The sequence below is a fragment of the Lissotriton helveticus genome, chromosome 7 (assembly GCF_964261635.1).
Source record: "Lissotriton helveticus chromosome 7, aLisHel1.1, whole genome shotgun sequence".
NCBI lineage: Eukaryota > Metazoa > Chordata > Amphibia > Caudata > Salamandridae > Lissotriton > Lissotriton helveticus.
In genome coordinates, this window is record NC_136068.1 from 564,245,389 (window position 1) to 564,271,526 (window position 26,138).

The window sequence follows — 26,138 nt, forward strand, 5'->3', positions numbered from 1 at the left end:
GCAGTTCCTTAGTACTCTGTGCTACACTCCATCCTTGGTCAAGAAGAAACCTGGATCAAGGTAGGTATGGCTTGGGTCCCACATTTACCCTTGTTTACAATAGTTGATCCAATGTGGATCAACTATTAAGGTCACAGGACATGTTTTGGGTGGTTCACCTTCAGATGTAATTTCTGGTTGTATTAAAGACACCCTTTGTGTAAGGGAATGGGTCTCACATCAGGTATATAGATGCTAGCTCCAAGCAGGGGGCAGTGTGACAGTGCTGCACCTGGCTGTCATCAGCCTTTTGCATATAGTAATCTGGGGGAGGAAAAGGGGCCGGGCCTGTCAAGAAACTGCCTTACATTTAACAGAAACTGCAGACACCCAGGACCCCAGCTCTCCCCTATTGGCAACTCCTTTACAACGTTGAATTTCTAAGTGTAGCCCTGCCTCCACTCTTTCTAACTTCAGTGTGTGTCTCTCAACCCTCCAGTCTCAGGATTGTAGGCATTATTCCTCCACTGTCTGGGAAAGCTGTGTCCACCCTCTATTTTGTACAATGTTAAACCAGGGCCATCCAAAGTGGATCCCAAGGGCTAAAGCAATCATGCTCTCTTTATAGCATATGCACCATACATTCAATATGCACACACGCATTCAGCATACATAATATAACAGCGCAAGGATGGGGTGTCACATCTTAGCGGAACTTTACACAAGTGACCTGGTGGGGTGCACTCTACCAAGTCAGACAACATTTTTAATCCCCACAAATAAATTTACTGCCACCACCACTGCATGTCAACACTCTTAACCTCTTGGCCGCGGCGGTAGTTCCGGGGGGTAATTCCATGGCGTCGCTGAGCGGACCCCCCTCCGGGTGGAGGGGGTCCGCGCAGCGACGCCATGCTTGTGACGGAACCACTCCGTCACGAGCCATGGGCGCGCTGTGCTTGTGACGGAGTGGTTCCGTCACGGCCTTGCTCGCTCAATTGAACATCCGCGCAGGCGCGGAATTCCTTCAGCGTGAGCGGGGCGGCCGTGACGGAACCACTCCATCACCAGCACAGCGCGTCCGTGGCTCATGGCGGAGTGGTTCCGTTACGAGCACGGAAGAGGTTAAGACATAGGTGGTAGTCTCATTTCACTACAGAGTATGCTTAGTGCACCAGTTCTGGACTTTAGATTTACCATGGACTCAGCGAATATGTTAGATTGACCTGCTGAAAAACATTAGGATACCAGTTTCATGCAGGAGACCTTACCATCCCAACATCCAGAGGTTTGGAATTTCTATAGCCCGGTGCCCAGGACATATTGTTTGGGATCAAGGACAAGTTTTCATGTTTAGTTTGTCCTTGGGACAAGTAGACCCAACCCCCTGCAGCACAAACCCTTTGTCTGCCAGACTACAGTACCACGTTTTGGATCAAGGAAGGGCATTATGCTCAGTTAAGGCAATATTTGTGTTCATATGGTAATGCTGTTCAAATGTGTGTTTATGGTTCATTAATAGAAAACCTTTGTTAGGATGAGCGCTCCAAGGAAATGTTATAAGCTCAGATTGCACTACTGACAGTGGTTGCAGTATAAAAATGTGTCCGCACGTTTGCAAAGTTTAACAATATGAGGCTACGTGTAATGCTTCCAGGATGTTCTCTGATTAAATAAAAGTATATGGAAAAGCTTGAAAGGAAGATTGATGATTCCTTGCTTTCAAAATAACACGTTCATTAAAAAGTGCAACTAGAAACAAATCGTTCTAAACTACTGTGAAATTTAGGTACTATTTCTTTGAAGCATCAATTAGTAAAATGTGTTGATGCACGCTAGTATTTCACCAAAAATATTTATAATCGATACTCAATGTAACCAGTTTCAATAACATTATAGGAAACATGACAATAAACAAGCACTGGCAAAGCCAATGGCTAGGACATTGATGGTCAGCCTTTTAGTTTTGTCAATGCGTGCCTTGTTTTGACATGGTTTTTGTACAAATTTATTGTTGTGGGAGCTGCTGGGTCCTCATCATTATAACAAACATTGACAAAAGTAAAAATAATTTTAGTCGAAAAAGCCACACATTGCCACAGTAGTTACTGGCGCTAGACAAAACTACTTTGCGTGCCTATATGCTATTTGTGAAAGAGCAGAATGCTGTCATTCAGTGAAACCAGCCAGTAGGTAAAGAGAGAGGGAGAGAATCAGAATTGTAATAAAAACAACAGGTCTTGGTTAACACAAGACCTAACTAAATAGGGGCTCAATTCTTAAAGAAAGTCACAAAAGTGCAGCCATAGTTTGTCCTTGCATTAGTGCAGATTTATGGCTTTAATGAATTCACTAGAATTTACAGAAGTAGGTTAGGAAATCGTATTCCTAGAAAACATTTGTGAACGGCATTTTAGCATGAGCAAATATGCATGTGTAGATTTCCTTATGCGGACATCTGTTGAGCAGTATCAAGTTCACTTTCCCACCAAACACTTTATTTCCCAACCCTGGAAGATTTACTTCTGTCCTTGTCAGGAGTAAATTTCCAGCCTGTGCCTGGGTGCCAAAATATTAGAAACGAGCTGATAAACTAATGAAATATACTAGTCGGTATGCACAGACTCAAATGGGCATTCCAGCCACTATTGCTTACTGCTTCCTCCAGCCCCAGTCTGCGGAGAGGTGGCAAATGGAGTAAATTGCTAGTATTCAAACCCTACTATGGTATGAGTTCTGGCATAGTCAGAGAGCTTATTATCAGAGCTCTTATATAAGGAGGAAAGGAGCATGTGCAGCCATTGAGAGGGCGAGTAGCCTCTTTTCCTCGGGCCTTGAGGGCCATAACATCTGACCAATGTGTCCTGAAAATTAGCCTACTCTACCCTTCCAGCAGCAAACACCCCATGCCCCATTATGCAGGTCCCTTCAGTCCAATGACCGGAAGTGGCTGTGTGCTGCAGAAGAGTACAGAGGGGTTGGTGCCTGTTAGACCTGGCCCTTTCTGCTAACCCATCCCCAAACATCATGCCTTCATCCTCCCGTTTCCGAACCTTTTGGTGTAAAGCTCTTAAGACTCTGTGCACTTTACCACTGCTAATCAGTGCTAAAGTGATTGTGTTCTCTATTTTAAACAAGGTTAAATTGGCTTACGTCCAATTGGCACATTTAACTTACTTGTAAGACCCTAGTACAGCGGTACTAATTGTACCCAGGGCCTGTAAATTAAATGCTACTCAAGGCTCTGCAACACGTATTGTACCACCCATTTAAGTAGCCTTTTAAACATGTCTGAGGTCTGCCTTTCCAGCCTGTACGTGCAGTTTAAACTGCCTTTTCGGCCTGGCAAAATGAACCTTATACCGGGCCCAAAACTTTCTTTATAATACATATGTCAGCGCTGGGGTAAGCCCTAAATAAAGCACCGGGCAGAATGAAGTGTATTTAAAAAGTTGGACATGTACTTGTACCTTTTACATGCCCTGGTAGTGAAAACTCTACTACAAGGCCTACCTCTCCCAAAGGATAACATTGGGTTAACTTATAACATTTAATAAGTGATCACTTTCAATTAGGAGTAGGTAGAAATATTGAGTTTGGTGTCTAAAGAATTGTAATTTAAAGCCATCTTTAATGGCAAAGTCGGATTTGAAATCCCAATTCTGCAAATGCCATATTTAGAACTAGCTCTGGAGTGGGTGCTCCTAGCGTATGTTTATTTTGGAAAAGAAACACATTATGTTCATAGTAAGGCCCTTACTCACCAACCTAGTTGGTGACATGCTTCATCATCGGGCCCCACCCAAGGCACCGAGTTCACCTCTGGTGTGCTACGACGCCTGGATACAGCAGAGCTGGTATTGTGCCGTGACAGTGCAGTGAAAGGAAGTGAGTGAATGTTAAAAAGACTGTCTTAAGGGTCCCTGGGATAAAAATTGACTATTTTAATGAGTGGGCCCTTGGCAGTTAATAAAAACAAGAGTCTGATATTTAAGGAGATCTTAAGGTAACGCCAATATCCTAGTCGGTCAACATGTTTCAGCCATGCTCTCTTAGTGGTATGGCTTTCTTCAGGACCTATGTGTAGTGCAAAGTGAGGGGTCTAAAAATGTGTTATTAAAAGACCATATATGTAACACACGCGCTAAGTTGTGATATGTGGTAGAGGAGAATTTCCTCAAGTGCCACTTTCCTGTGTGGAAGGAAAAAGACAAACAAACATACAGTAAAACATTTAACATACTGATACAGTTGTTTCAGTAGCGAGGTGTCCGTGCTCTTATGCGGTCAAAGGCACAGGGAGGACGGGATGTGGTGTAATTAGTTATAATAGACACCTGGTAATTTATGCGGTACCGAGTGGTAATCAAGATGCGCATAACGTTGTGCATCGGGTAACTTAAAAACAAAAAGCGAAAAAAAGCAAACCGGAAAGTGCCCCATGAGTTCCATGTGGGGGCCCGACCTTTAGTCACACTCTATGTGACAAAAAATAAAAGAGGACACAAAAGCGATTTAAAATGTACCCGCATGCTTGGATGTGAGAGAATTCCAGCAGCGGGGTGGAGAGGCACTTGAAAGCACAAATAGGGCCTGTGGTTGGTTGTCAGCAATCTAGCCGGCTCTTTAAGCATGAACACTGACAGTCTCAGTCTGCATCATTTTGCTGATCATGACTGGTGTCTACACTCAGAGGTTATTGGACTCATCTTTTACCTAGGATTCTCTCCTCATGTGTACCTCTTTGCCATTCACGAAAACACCCATTACCTGATATTCCGTGCTCTCCAGTAACTGTTGTGAGGAGTGACGCCAGGGCTGTGCCCAAGTCTTTCTCATCACTCAGGACTGGATGAGAAGAGTATGGTACGAAGACCTTCTGCACATCTCCCTATATGCTCTGCTTCCTCTTCCTGCCAGAGGACACCTCTTCCAATCAGGCAGACAATTTCTACACCCCTACGACCAGGCTCTACACCTTAATACGTGGAGATTAAGTGGAGTTCCTTTCAGCTGCCTCCAGAGGCGCTCAAAACAATCCTTTCTGTCTATTGTCTCTCTACAAGTTGGTCTATGATGGAAAATTGAACAAATTGTTGAGTGGTATTCCGAACATTGACTGGACCCCTTGTAGGCTACCTTGTTTAACATCCTTCATTTTTCCCTCTCCTTAGCCCAGCTGGGATATACGGTGGGCACGTTCATGGGTTACATTGCAGCCCTGTCACCTTGCCTGTGTCCCCTGGTCCAGCCGTCTTTATTTAAGTCACCAGTGGTTGTATGGTTTTTAAAAGGTCTGTCATGTTTCTTCCAACTCTGTTTGTCTTGCTTCAATAGAACTTGAATATAGTTTTGACTTTTTTGATGGGTGATCTCTTGGAGTCCCTCCACGTTTGTCAATTACAGGTTATTTTTAAAATCCGTGAGATAAGACGGAAATGTAAAGTTTTAAATTTTGATAAAGAAAGATCGCATTGCCTACACTCACTCTGCCACACTTCACCATTGGGTGTAACGTTGCCATTGGAGACGCATTGCAGAACTTTGATTCGTCCTCCCCTCTGACTGCAAGAGGGAGGACACCACTTCCTGGTTCCAGCTGCTTTGCGGTTAGCGCTCTAGCAGCTGGGTCTCGAGGGGCTACTTAGGCTGAGCCTGACTTCAGCGCGAGGCGGTAAGGGGTAGTGGCAGTACCTTTGACCCGCTGCTCGCCACAGGACCCAGTTCAGAGCTCGCGCTCCCTGAGCCAAGCAGGTTGTGTTGATCTATTGCTGTTTTTAAAATCCGTGAGATAAGACGGAAATGTAAAGTTTTAAATTTTGATAAAGAAAGATCGCATTGCCTACACTCACTCTGCCACACTTCACCATTGGGTGTAACGTTGCCATTGGAGACGCATTGCAGAACTCTGATTCGTCCTCCCCTCTGACTGCAAGAGGGAGGACACCACTTCCTGGTTCCAACTGCTTTGCGGTTAGCGCTCTAGCAGCTGGGTCTCGAGGGGCTACTTAGCCCTCGCCCCTCTATGAGCGCGCAGCGGTCGCGCGCAGTGAAGCCGAAGAGTAGCCAAAGAGTAGCCCGTCTGCGCCCGTCCGCGACAGGACGGGGCCAGGGGCCCTCCACTCTGCCTCTTCCCGGGTATAATGGCCATGCTACCACCTTTTCCTCCTATAAGGTACACAGTACAAGATCTTCTTTCCTTACAATCTCAGGAAATTCATATATGTACTAACAGATTATCCATCTGCCCTGAGGGACCTTTCTCTTGTATTTCCTGTGGTTTCCAAGCTACCCATACCCACATTATAACTGGGTCACCCTGCGATAATCCTCCGATCATTAAAGGGTGGAAAAGTTTCCTGTTGAATGTAAGGTCTCTCCCCAAACACCATGTACAACTCTGGGACATCCTACATAGCATTAATCCTGAGATTTGCTTTATCACAGAAACGTGGCTCAAACCCCACACTATCCCTACCATCACCTTAGGGCTACCTTTGGGATACAAAATCCTTCGCCAGGATCGCATTGGAAAGGTTGGAGGTGGCATCGCTATCATTTATAAAGATACTCTGAACATCAAAATTTTAGAACAGATACTTCTACCTACCATGGAAGTAATTATCTTCCACCTTAAAATTAGCCCCACAGTATACTGGAAAGGTGCACTAGTATACCGTCCACCTGGACCCAATGCTGGGTTTTCCATTGCCCTAACTGAGCTTTTAGCCCCTTACATTAAAGCTAATGAAAATTTCATCTTACTCGGTGATTTTAATTTCCACATTGATATCACAGATCGTTCCGACACAATAGCACTTGTAACTGATCTCGCTTTACTAGGCCTTCACCTCCGTAATAATGGATCCACCCACAGTGGGGGACACACCTTGGATTTAATTTTCACTTCCCTCCCAAAAATTTACTGTCATCCTCCTAAGTATATCCATTGGTCTGATCATAAATTACTAGATTTTTCTTTTCTGAAGAGGTGTGGCGCCGCGGCCAGGGCGACTGACGCTGGAATCTGGGGACCACGGTTCGATCCCCGGCTCCGGCGGCAGGTTAGCCCAGCACCATGTGACTCTGGGCAATAGCTCGCTTAATCTTCCCGACGGCCCCCCAGCGCCTAGAGACCCTTACGGGTGATTGTGCGCTTTACAAATGTGGACTTTACTTTTTTCTGCATCCACTTGAACGCATTACTTACTCTACCACCCAGTCCATCCAACGTAGACCATGGCACAAAATCACCCCTGCCAGATTCATGCAAAACTGGGAAGAACCTGCGCTTTTGAGCTCGGATGACATAGAAACATCTCTTTCCAAATTTAACTCCTCTTTGATATCAGCTATCAATACTCTAGCTCCTCTGAAAACCATCAAACAACCAATCATGGCCAAAAGGGAAATATGGTATACCGAGGCCCTTAAAATAGAAAAACAGAAATGTAGGAAACTAGAGAAGTGTTGGAGACGAACACGTAAGGAGGAAGATAAGGAACAATACCTGGCAGCAATGAATTTATATTATAAAAATATCAAAAAGGCGAGGAAAATCAGCCTTACCTCCCAAATCACCGAGGCAGGCAATTCCACTCGAGAGTTATTCAGAGTCATAAAAACCTTCACCAATCCAGCAATGTGTGAGACCCCAGACATTTTCTCCCAGGATCTATGTAATAGTATCTCCCAGTTTTTCGAAAACAAAATTGAGGGGATATATGAGAAAATCATGCAAGTTGCAGGCCCCCCTAAGAATGTAGTCACTGAAACACCCCCGGTTACTACCTCTGGGAATACTCTACTTGTGATCCCTGAAATAACTCTACAGCAACTGAATATGCTCATTACCAACATGAAGACCGGTTCCCCTAACGATTTGCTCCCTGCTAAATTGATCCCTTCTTTGACAGAATCCTTAGGACCATCTATCCACAAACTAATAAACCTTTCCTTTGCCGAAGGAAAACTCCCACAAACTTGGAAGGAGGCGGTTGTGAACCCTATCCGTAAAAACACCACTCTACCCTGGTCTGAGCTCTCCAACCTGCGCCCTATCTCCCTCCTCCCTTTTGTTAGCAAGCTGGCTGAGAAACACACTAACACCATCATTTCCAGCTTTATCGAGGCGACAGGGGGCCTGGACCAATCACAATCTGGGTTCAGGCCCAACCACAGCACTGAATCTGCCCTCCTCTCAGTGACTGACAAGATCAAAATGTCACAGGACAGAGGGGGCTCCATGATTTTAGTGCTGCTGGACCTGTCTGCGGCCTTTGATACCGTGTCCCATAACATCCTTCTCAGCCGCTTGCAGGGTGTGGGGATAGGAGGCTTAGCATTATCCTGGTTGGAGAGTTTCCTCTCCGGAAGATCGCAATCAATCAGCATTGGCCCCTACAGGTCCAGCTCGAGGGTGCTTACAAAAGGGGTGCCTCAGGGCTCTTGTCTCAGCCCCACATTATTCAATGTTTATGTGGCCCCCCTTGCTGAGATTGTACGAAAATACGGGTTCACACCAGTCTCCTATGCTGATGACACTCAGCTCCTCTACCCTTTCAACTCCCTTGGCCCTAAAGTGAAGGAAAACTTTGCTGAAGGTATGAGGGCAGTGTCACATTGGATGGCAGCAAACTGCCTCCAATGCAATGTGACAAAAACGGAGATTATGCTCTTCGGCAAAGCTAATCTCTTGTGGTCTCCCGATTGGTGGCCGCTGGACCTGGGTCCAGCCCCAACATCAAAGCCACATGTCAAAAACTTAGGGGTGAAAATTGACCAAAAACTAACCCTCAAGGATCACGCGAACCATATTGCAGGATTGTGCTTTCACACCATCGGCCTCCTAAGACGAGTCTTCCCATACCTCCCCGATTCCCACAGGAAGACTCTCGTACAAGCTCTGGTCACTAGCCGCCTGGACTACTGCAACGCCCTGCTGACACTTGCTAACGCGGATGCAGTGGGACGTTTGCAGGTAGTCCAGAATACGGCGGCTAGACTGGTCATGAATGCACCACCTAGGACGCCATCCAAGCCCCTACTGGAGGAACTGCATTGGCTTCCTATACGGCAGCGAATCAGTTTTAAAATTTGTTGCACGGTACACAAAAGCCTATATGGAGATAGCCCTAAATATCTCGCACAATCACTTGAGCTGTATCAACCTTGCCGGTCACTTCGCTCCTGCAATCAAGCCCTCTTGAAACCACCAGTCACAAAAAAAGCCAGACAGGGAGACCGTGCATTCTCCTCTATTGGCCCCGCTCTATGGAACAAACTCCCCATTGAGCTGAGACTGACTATCAATCACATGTCTTTCAGAAAGTCTCTAAAAACCCTACTCTTTCGTGAGGCATTTCAACCGTAAATAACCCTCACCATATCTGCTAACTGCGACATTCTGGCCCTGACGAGCAAAGCGCGGAGATACCCTTACGGGATTGATTCCTGCGCGGTATAAGAATTTAAATAAATAAATAAATAAATATTAACCTTCAAGATTATGTTTTGATTGCTATGACATCCGTGTTACATCTTAGTACGTTGAAAGTCTTGAGCGTCCGGCCCCGTTAACATGTTTCTTTCATGGCAAGCTTGTCCTTTTAACTAAAGCTGCCTTCCTCCCTAAGGTGGTGACTCCCATTCATCTAAGACCATGATACTCAAAGTACGGCCCGGGGGCCGCATGTGCCCCTCCTGACCTTTACATGCGGCCACCCGAGCAACAGCAGTGCGGGACTGCTGTTTACACGACTCAGCACTAACATACAAAAAAAGTAATATACAGCAAGCACTTAATTCAGGGTTAATTGCAGTTAAACAAAAGGTAGTAAATAGACCCTTATTTTTAGGAACACCTTCATTTTTAAAGACCGCAAACAAGTAAAAACAGGATAGTCTTTTCAAAATTCAAAAAGTGTATTTCATTGACTGTAGAACAATTTCACCTTAGTAAAATAAATTACAGCAGTGCATTCAGAAGTAATATTTTAAAGTGATGGTTTTCAAATACTAATTTAGAAACGTTCATGCTCCAACCCCGCCTCCCACCCTGACAAGTGCCTTTAGTAATTACATCCAAGCACAGGAGATGGTTTTGTACAGCACGCATCCTAAAGTCATGTATTTCAAGATCCTCATATATGGTATAATGAAGAAAAGGGAGATAAATTGAAATTAAACAATTGCCCAGGGTCACACAATTTGGTCAAGTGGAGAACCTAGGATTCATCCCATGTTTTCTGGTTTTGACATTGCCAGTTGAGTTCAGCTACTAGATATACCTGCTTTGCTTCCCCCACACCCACTTTACACCGTCCCTCCCCTGCTGGCATTAGTACAGCCCTCGGTCATACCAAAAACCAAACTTTGTGGTCCCCGGGAAAATGTTTGTGAGTACCCATGATCTAAGACAATGTATCACCCTGCCCACTTTTTAGCCCTCACCACATCAAACCAAGGAGGAGGAGCATTGACATAGGCTGCAGGTGTCCGAGATCTGCAGCGTGACACCATGAACTTCCTTCCACACCTTGGCCAAGCTTTATTGTTTATTGTTTCAACCTATTTCCTACGCAACAGTTCTTTGAGACTTCTTTATTTCACTGCTTCTTCAGACTCACCACCTGGGATATAGCTTGGGAATCGATTCGGAATGGAGGAATCTACAGGGAGAAGACTAAGATTCGAAAGAAAAGTTAGTTACCTTTGGTAATGATCTTTCTGGTGGATGCTCGGTCTGTCTGCAGGTTCGTCACTGATACCACCCACCTCTCCATTCTGAAAGAAGAATCCCAGGACTGATGATAACAGTTCAATGTAGTTTGTTTCAACGCACTAATACATTACTGATGGATCTTCTTGTTTCAAAAGACGCAGTAAAAAAAGAAAACTGATGTACGGGTCCGAGGTTGGATGCAATATGCTTCCAGTAACATTACCACAACTCCATTTCTGACATTGAGATGGCACCAACTGTGCCTACCGGCACAGGAAAGTTATGTACAAAATTTCCATCTCCTGTCTGGTCCCTCGGGTATTCAGAAGTGAGGAATTCGTAGTTTGATAGTTTTCACCCGAAAGACCATTAGCAAGGGTAAGTAACTTTTTCTTTGTAATATCAGATTCTAGGGTGGGACTAAAGATCTAGAGAGTTGAAGGGTGGCAATGTGCAATGCATTAGATGATAGTTGGTGTGGGAAATTCGCCTTTTCTGCATGGTCAACTTGGATTTTTCTTCTTTTGCTGAACCCTACATTTTTACTAACTTCAAATCTCTGTGCACTTTACCCCTGTTAACTATTAGTAAAGTGCCTGTGCGCCCCCTTTAAACATGATCAATTTGGCATGTTGCTAATTGGTATATTTAACTTGCATATAAGTCCCTAGTTTATGATATGAAATGTACTCAGGGCCTGTAAGTTAGGGACGGATTTATATATTGAGGTAAGCATACTCCATTGCAAGTCATCGAAGAAATGGCTAGATGTCCCTCTGCCCAATTTAGATGAGCAAACATGTAAATGTTTTTTACTGCCTGTTACTGCCAGGAAAATCCTGGTGATAAGAGGCAGTAAAAAAACAAAAAAAGGCCCCCCACACCAAGGGAAATAACTCCCATGGCGAGGGGGGGGGGTATGTTTTTTTTATTTTAAAGAAGAAAATCCTGCCTCTGGAATTTCTTTTGAACAATTAAAAAAATATACGTTTGGTTGACTGCTCTGGCATGTTGACATACCTGTGCGTCAAACGTAAAATCTGGAATCGCCGTGATGAAGGTTAAAGCTAATGCTTTAGTAATGAATGATTGTGGTAATATGCTGAATTAACCCTGTCTGCCAAAAAAACAAATTAGGCCCTAAATGTCACTAGTGGACTGCAGCACCTATTGTGCCATCCACTACATTGACAGTGTAAAACATGGCTTCATTTGTTACATGACTGTGGAAGTTTAAACACTGCAATTCAACCTGTCTAAATAAACCCATTTTTACAAGTCAAAACCTCCCTTTTAGATATCAATAAGTCACCTCTAAGTAGGCCTTGTAGTCCACAAGACAGGGTACTTGGTATTTAAAAGTAGGACAGACATGTAATGTTAACATGTCCTTATTGCGGCTAGCACCCAAAATATTGTTTTTCAGTGGTAGGCCTAGCTATCCTATGTAGAAAACCAGAGTGCAGAGTAAAATGCTAATACTATACATTGGGAATGAGACAAACATAATAAACATCTATTTTTAATAGTTATAGAAACCCAATTCATTTGAGAAGTTGAATTTCTAATACATATTTAGGGAAAATAACTTTTAGACAGCTATCTTTTCCCTGCTTGAAGTTCTGGGAGGCAATATTTGCATTTCCTCTACTACTTCTGCGAGCCAGAAATTAGCATTTGAATTGGTGTGAAATACTTACCAGGAGTAAATAATAGGCAGGCCTGAATGGGCATAGATGGCTCCTCTATACTGCACAGAATATGCGGGGCTTAGATCAACCTTTAGACATTACAGTGTAAAATCCTGCTTAACAGGTCTGCTTGGTTTTCACATTTTACTCCTAGGGTTCACTTAATATGAAGGGAAACAGGATGCCAAAACAATGCCTGGGTGTTTACTGTCTGTTGGAAAACTCTTCTTTGGTTCCATCAGACCTTTGTCTCTGTTTGTTGTCGGTTCCCCATGTGCCCCAAACTGGATGTTAGTTTTAAATTGTGGGAGGACAGTAGGATTACCATTGTATGATCCCCAGACACACCCTCACAGTCCTCAAAGCCAAAGTTTAGTGTGACCGAAGACCTTGAAAATGCCGAAATTGGGTAACTTTTATCTTATTGGTTAGGGCCTGCTCAGTAGGAATTCCCATCCAACAGCATTTACCAGGCATAAATGTGGCATGTCCAGGCACACACTTGAGAATACTCCTGGACTTGAGGAAGATCAGAAGTGGACTGAACCTTCTGTCTGCGACCTGAGAAAAGCCCCAGAGGACTGGACCTTCTCTCTCTTGTACCCAGGGCAAGGAAGTGGAGTCCAAGACTCACAAGTCTGACTTCCTCTCAATGCTACATGGACACAACGACAAGCTAAAAGAGACCTTTGGCTGTAACTGCCCAGCTGACCAGTGCCACCTGTACCTGGACTTGACTCTGCTGTTTGGCCTCTGCCTGACGCTCTGTGTCGCTAAGCACCTCCCCTGAGGTCCTGGGGGACTTTAGGAGTGTACTTCTGTGGTGGGCTGGGAGAACAAAGTTCGAAGGTCAAATCATTGACCAGTAGAAACCTGGTTGGTGTATCCTACTCTCGCTCCAGCTCAGTCATTGTCAAATTGTGACTACCGAGACCATTGACTATTATTGGCACTTTATGCTTCTTGGCGCTATTCTTACTTAAAACTTGAAAAATTCACCTCTCTGGATTTTTGTCCTCTTGATGTCATTTTGTTTAGTAAATTTAAATCAATTTTTCTAAATTAAGTTTGAGACTTTTGTTGATTTGTATTTTGACTTTATTACTGTTTTGTTACTGCATAGATACTTTACACATTACCCTAAGTTAAGGCTGCCTGCTGTGTGCCATAGCTACGAGTGTGTTGAGTTAAGGTTGATTAAGTGAATTTGAGGGTTCACTCTGACAGGTGTTGTGATTATTTCTTGAGGTGAGAAGTCATTCACCCCAAATAATAATCCAATTTCTTACAGTTGAAGAGACAGATGGTGTAATATTACCTCTAAGCATGGGCAGTTTTAAGAAAGACAAGAGGTTGGTTCAGACCCCCTTCGAGGAAGTTAGCTGAGATTTGCTTGGGCATTGTTTGAGTGTTCTTCCCCTTCTTTTTGATTTGCTATTGCTACAATCATCATTGAACCAGATCTTATCCTTTTTGTTATTAATTTTGTGTTCCATTTTAATTCCCCGCTACCAGGGACAGAGGTTCACCTGACCATGAGAAATTCTGTAGTTCCAAATTCCTACTATTGGAAATACTTGTGCAGCCTACATATATTGTAGCAACCTTTTACCCTTCTGATAAAGATGTTTCTCATGTGACTTATTTGTAAAGGTTTAATGTTTTCCACCCATCTGACTGAACATGGTGTGTTGTAAGTATTTTCCATTGTTTCATGTACATTACTCCAGTGACAGGTGCTGTCCTCTGCTCATTAACTATGAGTGTGTAATAACACCACCATTTCATACATAGTCCTGTGGAACAAAGATACACTCTTTTTTTTGCACACTTTTGTCCTGTTCATCCATGTTATTGTTAAAACATTACCCCTGGTAGACTAGATGTCCTACTGTAGGACTTCTCAACCCGAATTTCTATTTCCTGACTCTGGTTCCTTAACTCTCTGTTTGTGCTTCATGGCATTCCTGAATATTGTTCTCACTGTTTTTTTCCATCAGAGGCACAGTTTCTTTGTACCAATTTACTCTCTGGTCTTAACCATTGTTGGGACAATCTTCTCTCATTCCATAGTGTCAGAGTTTCCAGGAAGGTCGAACTGGGTATGCTCCCCACTCTGTTTATTCAATTGAGTTGTGCAGGGAGAGTGTAGGTAAACTTCTGAACCAGTGGGGAGATGAGTGCTGCTGATCAAAAAACATATAATCAAGGAGGGCATATCTAGATGTAAGCTAGCATTAGGGCTGCTTCTACGGGTCCCTGGAATTATCGCACAATAGGTAGGAATATATTACCTGATTTAGAAACAGATGAGAATGGAAAATCCACATTGAAACTGGTGTATATGTGCCTCTGACAGCATAAGTACATCCTAATTGGTCAAAGGCAGACAACCTCTTGGTAGAAGCTATCCAGGTCTACCATTGGGTATGTCAAGGTTGCGAGGTACTGAATCAGAAATTGTGGCCGGCCAGTCATCTGATCTCAAGTCGCTAGTCTGCCATCTTATCTAGCCGAATTGAGTCTGTGAAAGACAAGGCTTGGAATAGAATTTCAAGAAAAAATGCCTAGAGTGTTGTGTGGTGCTCTGGTCATATAAATGGGAACATTTATGTGGGCACATAAGATGCTCCCCACCCAAACCCCCCACTTTGGGATACATATCAAGTGGCACTATTTGGTACTAGAAGGCCTACCATCACATATGGATGTTGCTGTTAAATTTATTTAATATAGCAATGTTCCTGATGATCATTAAAATAGCTAAAAAGTCTATGGGTAGAAGCTATAAGCATGGGGTTTCTTGTGCTTGGGTTGTCTGGTTGATTCCTGTGGCCTTGTTAAAAACGCATTTACAAGCCAATGGGACTGGGTTTGTATTTATACTGAAAAGCTGCAGTGTGTTGATCCCAATACTTGCTTTCTTATAGAAGATTATGATTTTAAATCACAAAGTCTGTGTAAATAAAGATATTGTTTAAATGTGTGTGCATCTAGCACATAAAAGTTGTTTCACAAGATATTTTATAATTCTAACAAGGTTAATGTTGATGGCATTTATTAAACAGAAGACCGCGCTGTGGTTTGCAGCTGAAAGAATATTTCGGATTAGATGGGCCTGGGAGTCTTTAATAACCCTCAATGTTTTTCTGTAGCTGTGTATTGTATTATGTATTACTGCTTTATGTACATTGCCTAGCAAATATGCTTTAGGTAAAGGTTATATGATTTATGAACAGATTAACCATTCCTGAGGCACGTTGGCCTGAAAGTGGCTTTTTTAGGTCGAGCCTAGCACAGCACGCATGCGCTGCTCTAGGAAAACGACTTCTTGGAATCACTCTGGACTTTTCACACGCTCGTGTGTGTGGGTTTTTTTTGTATTGGGCTTTGCGTGCGCCTTTCTAACAAAAACTGCACGCAATTGGGAAAAGGCGGGTGCATGTCCCACCTTTCCCAGGAAATGTATCCGCCCATGGCCTACGACTTGCGGTTACGAGCAGGCGCGCCATCTGTTCGGGGTCATGTCACCATCTGCTTTTAATTAGCGTGTTTGCCGCGCTACCGTGCTCACTCGCCCCCGTTTCTCTCTCGCGCCATTCTTTTTAACCAACCCTCCCTTCACATGCCACATGCACACGCACAGTCCTGCCAATGCTCTGTTCGCAATGAGAAACTTGTGCATGCGCTGTCATGCTAGGCCCATTGCTGTTGACTTGTAGAAGGAGGAAGGCAGCATAATCGTGTTTTGACAGTGGTGGCAGAGGTAGCGAGGCCTCTGCTTACACACACAGCTCCTGATTTTCTCTACTGTGCTCGCTTTCTGATTTGGTACTGGCATTATATAATGCAATCTTAACTTTAAGGCAAGCACCCTATTAATCTTATGTTTGACCTCACAACCGCAGGTTCGAACCGCAGCGCGTCTGCTCAGCCTTTCATCCTACTAGAGGTCGACGGACTAATTAACATTCATTTGGTTGGCAATAAACATCTTTTACTCAGCACCAACATGCAGCATACTCCAGCCCCGCCTTCACTTGCACACTGGGATAACTCACTTTCACCTCCTTTCAGTTCATCTAATTTTCTATACTGTGCTTTTGCCTTCTGATTTGGTACTAACATTATTTAATAGGAGCCAGCAGCAGCGGCGCGCAGGCTGCCATCTGTTTTGGGTCAGGTTTCATTTCCAGACCTTGCCGCTTTCATTAGAAGGCGCGTCCCCTCCACCCCACTTCCACAAGAGTGCGCTTTAATTTTCTCTAAAACACTAAGGAACAGAAACTAAATCAATTATGGTGACATCTTACTTTTCAGCGGAATCATCAGCACCGTCTAATGAGCGGTCCTTCGCCAACAAACCTACCCTGGAAGCCAACAATCAGCTGCACAATAGTTAAAACTCCTTAAAGACCACTCATGTCTTGAGGAGGAAGGGAACGATCCTCGTGGGGTTTCAGTAAATAGCTACATTGTGATGCTTAACCATTTGTTGACCGGATGATCATGCTTCTGGTTGAACAAAACAGTAGAACGTTAGCAATCAGCATTTTACCCTAACTGTTGTGGAGAAAAAACAAACATCTACAGCAGGTAGGCACAGCGTAACTCTACAGAGTGCATCTTTTCGCTCCCCTACCTCAGAAATCTGCAAGCACTTCTCCTTTTGTTCCTTTTTTTTTTGCATTATGTAGCGCGAATGAAGGTATCAAAGCACTTTACATAAGTACTAGTTCCATTACAGAGATCTGCCCGGTGGGTGATAATGTGCTGCATGGTAAACACTTATAAGGTCCCAAAGGCGAGACCTATTGGCTATGCCAATGCTTGTTTTCAATTCTTTTTGACAGACAGCTGTTTTGTTCACAGTATGTATGGCTTACTTCTTAAAAAGTCTTCAAGGAAAACAGTTGGACTTTGTTTATTGCAAAGAAATACTTACCGTATTCCAAGAGTGACCTATCCGATGATCAGAGTAATGCAGCTGGCACAGTCAGTCCTCCTTTGGTATATTCTTTAAAATAAAATATATGGCTATATTCATTAAAATAAAGTCCATAAGGAAACGTGTGGCCAATTTCAATCCTAACAGACCAGGGTTCAGAGTTGAAGGAAAGAGTCAAAGGGGCCCATGCATGCAAAGAATGAATAGATGCCCATTGTAAGATGTGGGATTCATACAAACATGAACTAATGTTGTAACTTGTCAGGTGTGATGATTGAGGGGCTCTGTACCTTGTTGAGCTTTATATCCTTAGTAAAAAAGAGCCAGAAATGTATATGTCACTGTGGATGAGTCGTGAGGTAGAAAGTAAGGGGATTTGGGCTAGTGCTAAACTGCTGACTGAACTTGGAATAACAGAGTCCTCATCCTGGCTCCAGTCCTGATCAAAGTGATTTGTTGTGGGTAAATCTGTATCCGCTTGTGTCTCTGTGACCTTGTGCTCTAAAACTGAGAAACACCATATGAAATAAGTATTATATGTTGCATAAACAAATTGACGTTTAGTTTCTTGGCACCCATCTGAAATTAATCACACTACTGGACGATTATGTAGAATTATGTCATGGATGTCATTTTTTATGTGTTTATTGCATTGGCATTTATATGCAATGTTTTGCTCTTGCGAGGTCCAAAGCATGTGTAACTCTCAGTAAATATTGCTGTCGTGCAAAGGCAGAGGGTGGAGGTGTTGTAAGGATCAGACAGACACAATCCACATTGTTATGTTAAGAGTTAAATGGATAATTTGCTGGTGTTTTTTATTGTCTGCAGTGTGAAAAAAAGCTACAGCTTCGACGTCGGCTTTCTTGTGACAAGTGTTGGCCTTTTCAACCAGGAAGACATTCTACTCGTAGGAACAGACTGCAATGATCGTAAACTTCTCAGTATCGGCAGGAGATCCATGAGAAACCTCAGGTACTGTCCTCGGGAGGGGACTCAACGTGCTGAACTGGTATTTTTCTGCAGCTTTGGCAGACCCTTTATCAGAGAGTCAGTCATAATGATCAGGGCATTGTGTATGAGCTTCTCTCCATGTTTGAGTGTGTGGGGTCTATGAAGTACAGTTATAAAATGCCAACCAGCAGATTTACTCCCCCAATTTCTGACTTACCCCTTGAGGCCCCCCATTTACTCTCCTTTACCCCGCTAAGCAAGGTCTCATGCTTTAATGAAGCTTGTCTCCAGTACAGTTATATAACACTGTGTTTCATTCTTACTGTTGGGAGCATTGTGCTTTGGGTTACTGAGATGTCAGGACAAAGCCCTTACACATTGGTGTACAGAGTTCACAAATATAAAGGTCCTGAGGCATCACCGAGTAAATGCTGCAACTCTTCTGTCCAGGTCTGATGCGGGAGATGTCCAGGTGCTGGCTGTTCCGCTAAAATCCCACAAAAATTTTAAAGTTGGGCAGTTCTCAAGTGGGCCACCTCCACTGTCCTGTGACATGGCTGGCAGGGGTATGTTGTTGCGTTCACCACGAGGCAGCATACATGGGCGAAGCGCTCAACTCCAATGCACTGATCAAGACCCTATTTTCTTGGAAAACTGCATCAACCTTTAGTTACCAACCTCCGATGGTATCTTGAACTGGTTTATGATGGGAGAGGTCACAGCCAAGCCACTTATGTTAATTTAAAATAATAATAATAAAGACATTTTTAAAGCGCCTGGTTACGCCATCTCGGCGTGTCCCTGCGCTGAGTGAGAGGGAGGGAAACAGAACCTCACAGCTATAGACCACTACATGCTGCCGGAGAACAGAAAAGTTTTCAGCATCTTTCTAAACTTAATCTCAGAGCTTTCCAGCGTGAATTGTTGTGGAAGTTTATTCCAATTCTGAGCAGCCCGATACCTGAAGGAACGACCTCCCATCCTGGCCTTCTTTACCTTAGGGATCACCAATAGCCCGGTGCCCGTAGACCTCAGCGATCTCCTTGGCACATATCTGGTGATCAAGTCGTTCAGATAAGACGGGCCAGCATTGTTAAGAATTCGATGACAAGTGCATAGCGTCTTAAACATAATTTCTAAAACTACTTCTTGCTGTTCGTTATCTGCGCCCTTTTTGCCCTTCTAATCTTCCAAAGTCTTTCAGGAACTCGAGGCTTGTGACCACAAAGAGCACTTCTAGGAATATATAATTTTGTATCTGACTTCCTAATTAATGCTAATTTCTCTTGCGTTGCTACCAGAATAGGAGGGACTGCCTCCAAGTATTGCTATTGCTATGTACACCTGGATACTTTTTCGGGTAGCTGGGAACACTTTGGCAACTGGCCTAGTTTATCCTGCCATATTTACATTTATTCTGTTTTTGTAAGTTCTACTCTCATTCTGTGGCTTGTGTTTCCACGTGTGCTGTCATAAAACCATGACTTTCATGGTTTATTCTCTTTTTATCTTTTTCTACATTCTGTGCGCCCATGATGAAGGATAAGTATATCTGCACCATATGTGCCAAGCCCTGCTCCTTGTTCTTGTTAGGCCTTCAATGGTAAGAGATTGCTGATCCTTCTTCTACGATTCACATTGATCATATTCAATATTCAGAGCATTCCCCCCTAACATTTCAGGGAGATATGACTCTCCTTGATCACACCATTCTTTCTCTACATAACCAACGGGCCTGGATGTCTTCAGAGCAATGCTGCATCAAAATGTCTTGTACAGCATTCCTTCTCTTGTGTTGCCCCACATGCATTTCCAACTAAAGTAGAGGCTGTGGATCTCTGTACCTGTGGACAAGATGGAAGATCCACGTACTATGATGTACCTCCACCTGGTCACATAAAGATCACAGGACCTAAAGGCACTGCTGAGTCTTCTCTGCTCGGGGCCCAACAGGAAGAGGTTTTAGTAATGCTGCATTCTTCTTTCCGGGGTGAAATGGAAGCTCATCAGAGACTCTATTGACCTGCAGTTTCCTCACCAATTCTGCCCATTGGCCAGTTGTGAAGGATGTTCATGGTCGTCTGAATAGTAAGGTTTCAAGTTATATTTTTTGCACTGCATGTGCACTGTCCGATTTATCTCACTTCTTCTAAGCCTCTTATGGCTCAGAAATAATGGGTTAAGAGCTGAAATTAAGGCGCTGGGGTGGCGCTTTATGGCTCCAGTGATGTCGTGTCTGTACAGTTTTTGGCGTTGAGACTCAGCAGTGCCACCAACTAGCATAGCAGAGCTATTACAAAATTTCCTATTCCAGTCTGGCACCTGGAGTGAACAAAAGGTGAGGAATTGGCAGTTAGATAGAATATGTACCTGTAGGATTATGTTACTTACCCTGTAAGCTTCTCTTCATTGCATGTAGTGCTGTAGATTCACATGCTCTGCATGCTCCTGCTGGTGTTGGGCTCAGACGTTTGCAACTTGTTTTTCTTTAAAGAAGTCTTTCAAGGCACATCTCTTGGTGACTCCTCCTCTGGGTGTGCATGCTTATGAGCACCTACTCCATTGTTACATTTCATTTTTACCATTGGGTGAGAGTAGGTATGTAGTAGTGAGGAGGATATAACAATGGCAATGCATGTAGGAAGAGATGAATGTGAAAGGTGAAAAATATCTGTAGCAAACATGGCTTCCGGGGAGGAGGGTGGGCACACGTGAACCTACAGCACTACATGCGACGAACCGTACTTACATGGTGAGTAACAATCTGGTTGTACCTTGTGTGGCTGTAGATAAACATGCTCTGCATCAACTGTAAAGCAGTACTCCCCTAAGCAGTGGCTAGCCAGTGAATGATACAGAGGTCTGAAACAGAGTTCCGAGGACAGTTTGAACAACTCTAGCTTGGTGCCTTGCAAGAATGTCCAGACAATAATGTGTGGTGAAGGTGTGTGGAGTGGACCATGTGGCAGCTTTAAAAGTTCCACTATGTGTAATATTTATTGCCTTCTGAAATAATTGTGTATTCTGTTAAGCACAAAGGAATCTTCCTGGCATTGCGCATGGCCACAGTGCAGCTGTGATGAAATTACTATCAGCTGACTGGGCATATTGAAGGAGAAAAAAAGTAGACCAGTAAATGCACCATCTGATAGAGACTACTAGCTGCAGATTCCTTCACGTAGAATTATCCCCAGGCGTGGAGTTGGATCCGGAAACTTTTTGCCACAGCATCCCTGCGCGCCGGGGGCAGGTCAACACCACACGACTCCGCCCAGGCGTCGTCCGCTTGCGTGACGTCAGCGAGGTCACATAAGACCCGCCCCGGTGCGCCTATGTCAGTGTTTTCCTTTTCCGCGTGCAAAGCGGACCCGGTCCTTGCTACGGGTCTGTTTCTGGCCCTTTTTTCTCCTTTCTTCTGGTGGAACAGTGTGCGAATGCCTTCGGGCTTCAAAACTTGTACGTTTTGTGGGTGTCTTATGTCAGCGACGGACCCACACCTCATTTGTATTTGGTGTTTGGGGGAGGATCACGGCACCACCGACTGCAAGGCCTGTCAGCAGTTGAAGCCGAAGTCGCGGCGGGAACGCCGCATGAAACTTCTATCGGCGCGTCTATACAGGTCGACGTCCTCTCCCCGGTCTCCTTCGGCGGACGGCTTCAGGTTCGGCCGAGGTCGTCGTCCGCGCCCTTCTCCGATGTCACGTGAGCGTTGCTCCCAGGTGGGTAAGTGTCGCAGTTTGTCCCCGGGGGCTGGGGTCCAGCCTTCCGGAGGCAGGGATTCTCCCCAGGTGATGCAGCCCGCGTGTCGTCCTATCCACCGTTTCCCGGTGTTGGGGCATCAAGAGTCCAAATGGAGACATATGCGGCAGCCTTGCAGGCCTCGCTGGCGTCTCCCCCTCCTTCCCCTCCTGGGGCGTCGGAGGACCCCTCTCCTCTCGCAGGGCCCTCCGTGGCGCCGCCTGTAGCTCAGGCGCCGACAGGTTCCGATCCAGACTTGGAGGATGTGGTGCTGTTGGGTGCGCCTCCTCTGGGGCACCTCCTTCAGGCCACGGCGTCTCTGCCTCGCCTCAAACTCCTGCGGGAGTCCCTGTTGTGTCACGGAAGGTTGCCCGGGCTTGGGTCGCATCCTCGAGCCCCCCTAGGTCCTTTGACAAGGTGATCCTTTCTAAGACCGAGGTGACACCGCTACTGGGCCGGCAGCTGCTAGACCATGCAGAGCCACAGGGGTCGGTGCACCCTCCTCGTCCCACGCCGGGTCGTGGCCGGGTGCGGACCCCTCGCCCCTCTCCGATCCCCTCTCGTTCCTCCCCACAGGCAGCTGCCTCGACGGAGGGCGGTTGAATCGTCCCTGGCACCCCCTCATGGGTTGCTGAGCGATCTGCGCCTCATTCTGGGCCGCGGCTGGCGGAGGGCTTTGTGCCACTCCCCAAGCCCGTCTTGTTCCCCCACCCAGGTGGCTACCTCGATGGAGGTCGGGTCAGTGCTGGTCTGGCGCCGCCCCGGGGCCGGTTCGACTCCAGCTCCGCTCCGGTCTCCGATGCGGGGTGACTTGGAGGAACCTTGTCTGGCGACGCCGGTTGGGACCGACAGCCTGCCTCAGGCTGCGGACTCTATGGCTCCGTGCCGGGGTCGTCCGCGGATTCATCTTCGGACGCTCCTTCTCCGAAGGCGGCCTGTATTTTGGTATCGTCTTCCCGGAGACTGGTCGCCGTGTGGTGTCTTTTTCACCTGCGTCGAAGGGCGGCTCCCCGCCTTTCCTGAGGCAGAGGTGTTCGTCGGAAGAGCGGCAGGTCCCTCATTCTTTGGCTCCTCCTGGGTTTCAGGTCTGGCCCTTGCCCATTCCGCTTGGCCTTGGGGACGGCCGCCTTAGTTTGCAGCCGTCGCCCACGGAGGAGTTGCTTTCCCCTCCGCGGGGCCCTACGGAGGTGGGTGCGACCTTCGCTCATACAGTGTCCACTGCTGTGGGCATCCTGCGTATGGGTGACCTGGTGGCTCACTTCCCGGCAGACCATCTATTGGAGGTCCTCCACCAGGGCTCTGGTGGGAGGCAGATCTTGCTTCCCTTTGAAGGGTCCCTCCTTTCTTTCTTGATGGGGGCTTGGAGGCGTCATGCCTCAGGGGACCCGGTGCCTCAACATCTTCTGCATCGGCATCTGCCAGCGCCGCGTGATCCGGCGTGCCTTTCCCGCCACCCCTCTGCCTCCAGTCCTCTTTTACAGACTGCTTTTCCCTCCCTGCTGCCGCTGTTGAATCCGCCATCCTGTGAAGCTCGCTGGCTGGACTCTTGGGGGCGCAACATGTTCGCCTCAACCAGCGCTGCCCTGCGGGCCCTGAACACCTTGTGTGTGCTGGCTTTGGCCTCCTCCTGTTTATGGGACTCGGCTGAGTCAGGTGGACATTCGGCATCATGCGTTAGATGGCCGGGAGCTTGCGGTGTTTATTCTCCGCTCCGCTCTAGACATCTCAGAGGTGCTGGGCCGGGCCGTGGCTTCCTCGGTTGCTCTCCGTCGCCATGCTTGACTTCGGGATGGAGTTTTTCCTGAGAATATTCTGGAGTGACTCATCGAACTTCCAATTGATAGCAGCCTGTTGTCCATGCCGCGTTCGAGTCCACCATCCAGAGGCTCTTGGCAGGACTCCGCCTTACTCTCCTCCTCCTCCTTCCCCTCCTCAGTGACTCCTGAGTCGGGTTGATTCTGGCCCTTCTTAGGTCACTTGTTCTGGCTGTGGAGTGTTTCTGGCCATTGCGTCCTTCGCTGGGACTTTGGCGTTGTTGGCTGCTGGACGGCCCCTTTTGTTGATTGTGTGTTTAGAATTGTTACGCAGACTTGGGCCTGAGATTATGCCTTCTACTTGCTTGGGCTGTTTGTCAAGCCCTTCAGGATGTTTTGTTCCCCGTGGCTCTTTTTTTTTTCTCTCAGCTGCGGAAGTTTTTCCAAAGAGGGTTCCCATATTGTAGGACTTATCGCACCCTAGGTGGTAGCTGTCATATGGCTTCGGCCCTGCTGGAGGGTTCTGGTCCCCTTCGGGTGCCTGTTCTCCATGACATTTGTGTGGGTTACTTTGTTCCTTGAAGTCGTGTTCGCGGCCACTCATAGTGGTGTGCCTGGGAATCTCCTCCTCTCCCTGCTCCTGCCCTAAGATCTGGGATGCTCCTTTGTTGTTCCTTGCCAGGCGCTGCCTACTCGGCCTTCCTGGGGCCTTGGGCTGTTCTTCTTGCTTCTAGCAGTTTGACTTGTCAGTGCTGTTTTGACTGGCGGGTCGTTCTCCACCTGGAGTGGGTTTGCCTTCTTTTCCTTGCTTCCTTGGGTTTTCTAGGCTTCTTCTTCCCTTACTGTCTGGGCATGGGGTGGAAGCTGTGTTGCCTTGTGGGCAGTGGGGTGCTTCAGCCTCTCTGACCTTGCCCTTGATTCCTCTTCAGCCTTTTTTCTCCCTCCTACATCCCTTTGGGGTTGGTGGGGGTCTGCTTGGGGGGGTTTCCCCTTCCCTGGCAGAGACAAGGTTCTACCTGGTCCGCAGATCTGGGTCCCTGTGGGCTCTCCGTTCTGTATTCCCAGGGGGTATTGCTAGGGGTATCTATTCCACGTGAAGGAATCTGTGGCTAGTAGTCTCTATCAGATGTACGAGTTACTTACCTTCGGTAACGATGTATCTGGTAGAGACGATTCTAGCCGCAGATACCTTCACGGCCCGCCCTTCCTCCCCTATTCTGCGAGGACCCTTAGGTTGGTCGTCGGTACTCGCCTCCCGGGGGGGGAGGGGGAGCTGTATTTCCTGTGAGTGCCATTATTTTTGTTCTTGATGGGTGGCGGTTCATTCCTCCATGGTTCTTTGAGGATGAAGTCCCGGTGTCCGGTGCCCTGCTGCTCTGGCTACTCCAGGTTTGGGGGGGATTGCCTTCTATCCCTGTCCTCCCTCCCCTCCCTTCCTTCCGTTGCTGTCCTTTGTATAAGGGTCATTTGGCCATGTCTCGCCCTTGTCCCTTGGGGGTGGTTGCCCCTTCTGTTGGGATGGCTTGGAGGTTTGTTGCCTCTGTCTGTGTTGGGACTGGTTCCCTTCCTTGATCAGGATGGGGGTGGAGGGTTCCTCCGTGTACCATGTCCTTAAGCATGTTCCTTGCCTCCGGGGCACAGGGGTGGGAGGCTGTCTATGTGTTGGCTGGGTGGTTGCGCAGGCCTCCTCGTGTTTCTTCTTCTTCTTCATATTCATCTTTCCCTGCCTTGGGTATTACGGTGTGACACTACTGTGGGTGGTGGTGTTAGTTACCGTTTCTTTCCAAATGTTCTACTTTTCGCACACTGTTCCCATGCTTCCATAGCTTTGTATCTGGTGGTTCCGCGTCGTGGTGCGGAAAAGTTTTCCGAAGAAAACTGATGTAGGCACGCCAGGGCGGGTCTTATGTGTCCTCGCTGACGTCATGTAAGCGGACGACGCCTGGGTGGAGTCGCGTGGTGTCGCCCCGCCCATGGCGCACAGGGATTCTGTGGCTAAACTTTTCCGGATCCAGTGTCACGCCTGGGGATAATTCGACGTGAAGGAATCTGCGGCTAGAATCGTCTCTACCAGATACATCTTTACCGGAGGTAAGTAACTCGTACGTTAAAGCCCAAGCAAAATGATGGTCTGCAATAATGCAATATTTTTAGCAATTGGGTAAAGTTAAATCATACGGTATAAAACAAATTTAACATGCTAGTGTGATACTTTATAGGTTCTCCAGGCACATTTTCTGCATATCTGTTTAATGGATGTGCAAGGATGGTCTGCCTGGCACTACCTAACTTATTTATGACTTCTCCTAGTTTCCTGATCTGTGTATCTTTTGCTGGGGATTGCCTTACTT

At 46.2% G+C, this 26,138-nt stretch overlaps 1 protein-coding gene across 6 annotated transcripts in view; it reads left to right on the forward strand.

Moving 5' to 3' along the window:
- Nucleotides 1–26,138, forward strand: part of TEP1 (telomerase associated protein 1) — a 1,162,857-nt gene that overhangs the window by 1,044,074 nt on the left and 92,645 nt on the right. For all 6 annotated transcript variants that reach the window (XM_078652640.1, XM_078652638.1, XM_078652642.1 and 3 more), the window contains one exon: nt 18,173–18,316. In XM_078652640.1, the coding sequence (XP_078508766.1) occupies nt 18,173–18,316 (144 nt within the window). The remainder of the gene's footprint in view (nt 1–18,172; nt 18,317–26,138) is intronic.